The sequence below is a fragment of the Cryptomeria japonica genome, chromosome 8 (assembly GCF_030272615.1).
Source record: "Cryptomeria japonica chromosome 8, Sugi_1.0, whole genome shotgun sequence".
Classification (NCBI taxonomy): Eukaryota; Viridiplantae; Streptophyta; class Pinopsida; order Cupressales; family Cupressaceae; genus Cryptomeria; species Cryptomeria japonica.
Genome location: NC_081412.1, coordinates 683,437,434 through 683,445,729, shown reverse-complemented (window position 1 = coordinate 683,445,729; position 8,296 = coordinate 683,437,434). Strand labels below are relative to the sequence as shown.

At 35.4% G+C, this 8,296-nt stretch overlaps 1 protein-coding gene across 1 annotated transcript; it reads right to left on the bottom strand.

Annotated features, from left to right (window-relative positions):
- Positions 1 to 4,445: 4,445 nt before the first annotated feature.
- On the bottom strand, positions 4,446 to 7,634 carry LOC131032365 (G-type lectin S-receptor-like serine/threonine-protein kinase At2g19130). The gene has a single exon (XM_057963312.2). It carries the CDS (start codon positions 7,235 to 7,237, stop codon positions 4,841 to 4,843), a length of 2,397 nt encoding a protein of 798 aa, XP_057819295.2. The 5' UTR covers positions 7,238 to 7,634; the 3' UTR covers positions 4,446 to 4,840.
- Between the last annotated feature and the right edge of the window lie 662 nt (positions 7,635 to 8,296).

Below are 8,296 nucleotides of genomic sequence, written 5' to 3'. Positions count from 1 at the left end.
CCATTATCAATCACCCATTCATCTTTCTCTTCAACTTGTATAGCCAAATCTTTTTCCACATTCATGCAACTAGTAGAATCAGTATGTTTTGGATCATCTTCCATGATAGAAATAAACACCCATTCATTATCACTTGAATTCCCTTTGTCATATTCATCATTAGTCACACCTTCATTAGCAGCATAATAACATTTCTTATGATGTTTACTCTTGAATGGTTTCCCAGAAACTCTTTTTGGACACTTTGAAGCAAAATGTCCTATCTTATTACATGAGAAACATTTAAAAGGCAACTTTCCTTCATACTTACCGACTCCCTTAGGCAATCTCCTAGCAATAAGCACTTCAATCTCCTCAAGCTCTTTTCTTCTTCTTCAATCGTCTTCATCTCTTTCTCATATCTAGATATTCTTCTTGAAGAAATTTCACTTGGATCATATATTTGCTTATCCTTTTCAGAAATAGAAGCTTTGAATATAGATTCTACCTTAGGAAGGGATTCACCAAATTCACTTAACTCAAAGGATGAAAGATTACCAATCAATATGTCTCTGGTCACATTAATCATAGTCTGAATCTCCTCAATAGTAACAACTTTGTGCCTGTATGATGCAGACAAGGATCTAAGCACTTTGGCAACAATCTTTGATTCTTCCAATGTTCCACCAACACATCTAATATTTCACACAAGCTCATTCACCTTTTGCATAAAATAAGTGATGTTCTCATCCTCACTCATCTTCAATCTCTTGTACTTTCCCTTTAGGCTCTACAAATTAACAATTTTCACATAGTTGTCACCTTCATATAGAGTTTCCAACTTCTTCTAGATCTCATGAGCAGTCTACAAATCCATCACATTCGTCATCTCAGAAATAGTCAAAGAACTCAACAAAGCTTCTTTAGCTCTGATATTGTATTCTGCTTCCTTGATTTCATCCAGAGTTGAAGGACCATTTGCAAGAACAATATAGTTATTTCTGGTAATCTTCCAGTAATATTTGCCAATGAATCTCAAGTGACACTCCATCTGATCCTTCCAAAGAAAGTAATTAGTTCCATCAAATCTTAGACTATCCTTCTTAAAGGTCATCATCCTGGATCACCTCAAGTTGTTAAAATTCTCTGAAGGACCTTATGTTTGATACCAATTGATGAAAATAGGGAAGACAACTGAGAGGATGGAGGGTGAATCAATTGTCACCAAACCTGCAACAATTAACTTTAAACTCAGATCTAATAATTAACAGTGAAAGCATGAATCAACAACATAACATGAACACACAAAATACCAATATTTTTGACATGGGAAACCTATCCAAGGGAAAAACCATAGTGGAAACCAACCCACAATATGATGATACCCTATTAGAAGTATATGAAATATTACAATGGGGAATGCACATGCATTCAGGCACACTGCCTAGAGCTCATTGATAAAAACACATAACAAAGAGGGCTATAACCTGTAGGAAGACTCACTTTCTTATAAATAGATTCAGATCACATCCAAAAAATCATGAACTGAGAATTAGCATCTTCAATGCCTAGTTACTGTCCCAGTTAAGCTCATAACAATCTTTACTTTACTTCACCACTCTTCTGCTCTGCTACTGAATGATTAATAAATTGTTCTATTATTCATCATGCCTCACACATGATTACAATTCTTATTTATACATGACAATAATTGATTGATCTAGCCAAAGTCGGCTTACCCCACCTAAAATAATTACAATGATTTACCTCTTGATCAAATACAAAATATCATATGCAAACCAAAATAATGTTGGCTAAGACATAGAAATGTTTAAGACCATAACATTAAATTGAAATCTATGCAATTAAATATATAATCTCTTAAAAAATATTTAGACACTATGTAATAAAATAATACCTACCTTTTTTATGTATTGTCTATTTAGCAATTATTTCACTGTATTTAATTTCCTGAATTAAATAACATGAACATATTATATACATCATAATAAATGGCAAAGTTGGCTTTGAAATAAGCTTGTTTTCTTGAATGATATTTCTTACATCAATGAAATATAAACATTAGATATGAATTTATTTTTTAATATTATTCTAGAAAATAACTATATTCCTAATACTTTCAAGAAGTTTGAACATTTTCATACAATTTTGTAATATTTTTCATATTTCTACGTCTTCAATGTTGACGACTCCATAAATTATGCTCATAAGTATTGCAATATACTTTGTGAAAATTTATTGTGATTGTGGATTTTTAAAATAGAGGACAAGTAGAGACATGGCAATAAATAAAAGATTTTAGAAAATATAGATAATTCTGCTAAAACAGAGAAATATAAAACACACACACAAATAGAAAATCTTTATTGAAATTCAAAAAGAGATTACATCTTGCAAGTCATATATGAAGCATTACAATTGATAGTTTTTTTATAAAGGTTGTAGCCTCTTGGAACAAATAGTTCACTCCTATATTTAGGTTGATTACATCTCATGCATTCAACATGCCTTATTCAAACAGCTCAACTAACTCACAACTCTAAAAATAAATGTAAACTAATTTCTAAATTAGCATCCTAAAATTAGAACTATAACATTGTAATCATCAAAATATTGCATGATGGTGAGGCTCATGCATCAGTTCTCAACACCCCCTCTTGATCCTAAGACTCACAATTTGATATCAAAGCTTTGGAAAATTAGATCTTTGCAACTCAATGTGACCTTATTAGTACAAGATAACTTGAAGTGGCAAATTCCAAACCTCTACAGTGCCAATCATAGCAAGCAATCATTATCTGCTTGACTCGAACATCCTAACTGTGTCTAATCATTTTTTCATTAACATTTGAACATTTAGGTTTACACAACCTTCTAAACATATTCATTAGCATTTGCCAACATTATCCATTGATCCAACCATAATCACTTTGCATACAACCTTTCATAGATTGTCCATTTCTTTCTTTGTTCCAACATGACCTTTCACAATGATTTTTAAACCCACAAATTGAACAAGGGTGAAGATCCCAACACCTATCTTCTTTATGTCCTTCTCTATGGCAATGTGACCACTAAATTCTTTCAACTAATTTGAACGTGACATCAAATATCTCTTTCTTATCATATCCCATGCTAGCTTAATGGGCTCTCTTATTCCTTGCTCATGTTTTCCCAAAAAATTTCCTCTATAACCCAATTTTTTGCATGATCTTCAGACCAATATGCTTTTCAGAATAACCTTTGTTCTTAACATCACAACTTGCATTTGTACAATCTAACACATCCTTAGTTTTAACTTCACCATCTTCATCAAAATAAACTTTCGTTACATCAACCATATCAATTGATTTCTCAAGGGAATGAAACAAATCTTCTATGCTACATGAGACATCACAAAATAATGACCTTACTTTCAAACACTCATTTTATTTTTCTAACAATTTTTACTTTTCTTTTAATTCTCCATTTTTTTGCTTAACTTTCTCCAATTCCTTTTCAAGAATATAATTGTCACATGAACTTTCATAAATATATTATCTCAACTTGCCTATAGTTTCTACCAATTCTAAATTAAACATTTTCAATTTCACCGGTTCCTCTTTCAATAGATCTTTCTCACATATTAAACTTGTGTTTTCTTTTTTCACCTTTTTGCCTGACTTTCCCCAATTAAAATAAATTTAAACTCACCTTATATAATTAATTGTGATTATGACTGGCTGGCTTAAAAAATACTATGAATTACTTAGCTTCTAATTGTACAAATCTTCAATCTTCTGCATCTTACAAAACTACTCCAATCTTTTTTTGAATAGGACAACTAACTTAAACTTCTTGAACAACAACCATAGCTTTGACTGGGCAAACTATACCAAAAAAAAATAAAAATTGTAAACTTTGTTTCCTCACCTGGAGGATAATAAACTTCAAGGCAATGCTCTCTTTTCCAAACTTACGAGAAATAAAATCTTTGAACGACTTAATATTCTATAAACCATCTTTTGGCTGCGGCAATTTCTTTCCTCTCTAATGGCTACTGCAAATACGTCGACTACAGTCCCAAATTTTCTTTGGCAATTTTTTATAGACATGGAAGAAATTTGAATGCCTTCAATCTTCTCCACTTCAGTCATCTACATCAACATCCTTATGATGGCTTCAACAAACTGCCCTTCCACGAACCTTCACCTCTCACAATTTCTAATACTTTGGCGATAGAAAAACTTTTTTGATTTTATTCAAAACTTTAACAATCCCTACATCTTCTGCTCCACTCTGATAACATTTGTGAATTTTAAAAATAGAGGATAAGTAGAAACACCTGGACCATTAATAGATGATTTTAAAAAACATAGATAATATTTTTACAACATAGAAAGATTTAACACAAACACACAAACATAAAATCTTTATTGAAATTCAAAAAGAGATTACATCTTGCAAGTCATATATGAGGCATTACAATTGACATTTTTTTTTTCAGAGGTTGCAGCCTCTTAGATATATTTAGATCGATTACATCTCATGCATTATTCAAATAGCTCGTAGTTGTAAAAATAAATGTAAACTAAATTCTAAACTATAGCAGCCTAAAATTAAAACTGCAACATTGTAATCATCAAAATATTACATGACGGTAAGGCTCATGCATCAGTTCTCAACAATGATTGTGTTCAAATGCAACTGATTAATCTAACAACAATCATCAACAACTTTACCCTATAACCCTATATGAAACAACTATAACCGGAAACATATGTAATGCATCTCTGATTATTATACTTGTTTCCAAATAGTTGGTTTCTTCAACACATTAACAATTCGATAAACTCCAAAATTATTGGACGAGCGCTTGCAACGATCTCTGATATTGTTCCATGTCACCTTCTGATTTTCCTTCCAATATCCGAACAACTTGAGCCATGCTTGGCCTCTCAATCTCATCCTTTTGAATGTACAAAAAGCTTACCACAGCTGCTCTTCTCACCTCTTCAACATCCGCCTTGTCTGCAACCCTTTCATCCACAATACCGATTGTGTTTCCCTTCTGAATTTGAGCTGCTGCCCAAGCCGGAAAGAAGCGCTGAGATTCTTGCAGGCTCAAGTTACTATTTCGTCGGCCTGAGATTATTTCGAATAGGGTCATGCCTAAGCTGTATACATCCACCTTCACTGTTATTGGCAAGCCCGAGAGCCACTCGGGAGCCAAATACCCTCTTGTTCCTCTTGTTGTCGTCAGCACTCTGCTGAAATCTCGGCCAACAAGCTTTGCCAGCCCAAAATCAGCCACTTTTGGAGAGAAATCCGCATCTAGAAGGATATTTTCTGGCTTGATATCGCAATGGATGATGCGATCTCTGCATTCTTCGTGGAGATAAAGTAACCCTCTTGCAGTGCCCAAAGCTATTCCAAATCTGGTATTCCAGTCCAACACCTTGTCTGGTTCATTAGACTTGGTGGACAAGAAAGAGTCGAGAGACCCATTTTGTATGTACTCATAAACAAGCATTCTTTTAGATCCCTCTGCACAGAATCCACAGAGCTTCACCAAATTCACATGATGTATGTTTCCAATAGTGCTTATTTCAGCACGGAACTGCTTTTCTGCTTTTGGTGAAGTCTCCAACTTCTTCACGGCTACAAGTTTATTGTCTGGCAGAGTTCCTTTGAAGACAGAGCCAAATGCTCCCTTTCCCAACTTATGGGAGAAATTCTTGGTTGCAACTTTGAGTTCTTTGTAGGTGAATGTTCTGAGCAATGTTGGTGTGTCCTCCTTCGCGACTTTCTCAAGCAATCTTCGTCGCCTGCGCTGAATAAAGCATGCACCAATAAACAGAATACCCAAAACGGCAACACCCAAAGGAATTGAAATGGAAACTGCAACTACTCTGCTGCTGCTTTTCCCTGAGCTGGCTGACAACTGTGACGCATCAGAAGCAGCCAATCGAGTGAACAAGGACTGGCCATCAGAAGAAATTGCCTTATCCCGCATGCTTAACAGATCGCCAAACCACATTTTACAAACGGGAGAATTTGAATCAGCGAAAGAAAAAGCCGTGCAGGAGCAATTGTTGAGACAAGCAGTTTTGCATCCTTGTAGAGTAGAGTTTGACATAATTTGAAAAGGCTCTTCATCAGACAAGGACTTATCAATGGCTTGGAGGAAACCATCGGTGGTGCCACGGCCACTGCCATTAATGGAGGAGCAGTTTAATGGAGTACGCCGAACACAACCGCTTGACCACCACTCATGAGAATTCCAGGCAGCAGCGTCTTTTGGGTGGAAGCCTTCTACGCATCTGCACGACTGAATGTTTTCTTGGGTGAAACACACTCCATAAGGCCCGCATATACCATACACGCCACATCTTAATTGGGGTTGAAACCAAATCACATTCCAGCTATTATTATTAACCCAATAGTACACTGATATCTCGCCTTTCGAGTTGACTCTCACCATCATTGTACCAGCCTCGGGTGCAAGCTTATATGTGTAATACATTCTTGTGGGAGAGAACACTACGAGTTCCTCCTTCAAAATGGAATAAGATGGAGACCCTGGCAAAGTGGCGAAGTAGCTACCGGCCCATTCTCCCGTACTATAATATGAAACACCATTTTTATACTGCAGTAAGACGTCAGTCTTACCAGGGGATGGATTCATTTGTTCAAAGAAGGGCCCAGGCGTTGGATCCACCGAACTCTTCCAGGAGATTATTTTCAAGCCCTTCCACAACTTCATGGTAGGCAAAAATGTATCTGTGGGATTTGCAAAACTCTCCCACACAATCTCAGAAGTCTTTTGGGCGCCGTAAAGAACAAAATTGCCAACGTCGAGTATGGAAGCCCTCGATGCCTTTGTTTGCTGAGTATTATTACTCGACCAAATGGCTTTTCCTTGCAAGTCAGAGAGAGTGAGATAACCAGTTGAAGAGAGCGTAAAAACGCCAGGCATGTCTCTGACAGGAGTCTCCCTGTTAGCCACCCAAACGATGGTCTTGTCAGGGATTTGGGCATACCAGATCCCAACATACCAGTTGTTGGTTCCGTTGAGAGTAAAAAATCCTAGTTCGAAAGTGCCTTTCTTTGAGATGATGGTCTGCTTTCCCTTCAGAGAAGCCCCCAAAGAGAGGGTGTCTCCACCATGGACAAATATATCACAACTCTGCTGGGGAATAACTATAGCGAGAGCTAACATGAAACGTTTCAAAAAGTTGAATGCAAAACGATCCATTTTCTTTCGGCTATGATTTCTTTCACCTAGTTACAGATGTCGAACAATGGAAGAAATATCAATCTGTGGCGAACAGGTAGATTTTACTGAGAAATAAATAGACCAGCTATGTGCAAACTACTTTTGTTTACTTTGGAAAATTACTCATTCTTAGCTGGGAAGTTGTCCATTGAACTGAAAGAAAATCGCATTCTAATATCAAATCAAGGGCACATCTGATTAAGACTTTGACGGTAGATTAACTATCCTCCATATTTGTCACCCGTCGTATTTACTTTACACCTTACGCGTCTGAATTCCATAAACCATGCCATTTGCCGATACAAAATTTCCGATCTACTTTTGTTGACTAGAAAAATTACCATTTTGATTAGATTTCAGACTCATAATCTCCCAATGTCACACTAACATATTCAATACTTCTATGAATCTCCAGGAAAAACTCTTAAAATAGAAGAATCTCAATACTTGTCGCCCATGTGTTGGTGGCAGCTGAGTATTGGGCTCATTTTCACTGACCCATATGAGTGATGTCTCTTCTTCACGTCATTATATGCATTCTTTTCGATGAGTCCTTTGTATATTGCCAACACTCCCATCTTACATCCTTGTCCCACCGACAGCTGAAAAGGACAGAAACAACTAATAGTTAAAAACAATGATAATATAAATTTTATTTTAATAATTAAAGAAGTTAGAAATGATCATTTATCTAAAAATCAGCTACAATCAATAATATGGATTCTGGAAATCTGGAAAAATTTAATTAAATGATAGTAAAACGGTAATAATATAAATAAATTATGTTGTAATCATTAAAGAAGTGAAGGAATGATCATTTATCAAAATGCCAATGTCACAAAAGGGTGAAATTCAAATAAAAAGATACATTGCGGTCACTCCATTTTAAAATTTTCTAATATTAGTAAAGTAAATTTACAAAGAATAGAAGTAATAGAGGACATTGCATTTTTAATTGAAAGTATTATAAGTAATACTTGCTCGCAATGACTTGACTTATGTGGGAGTTGATTTTTGACCTTATAATTTTAATAAATG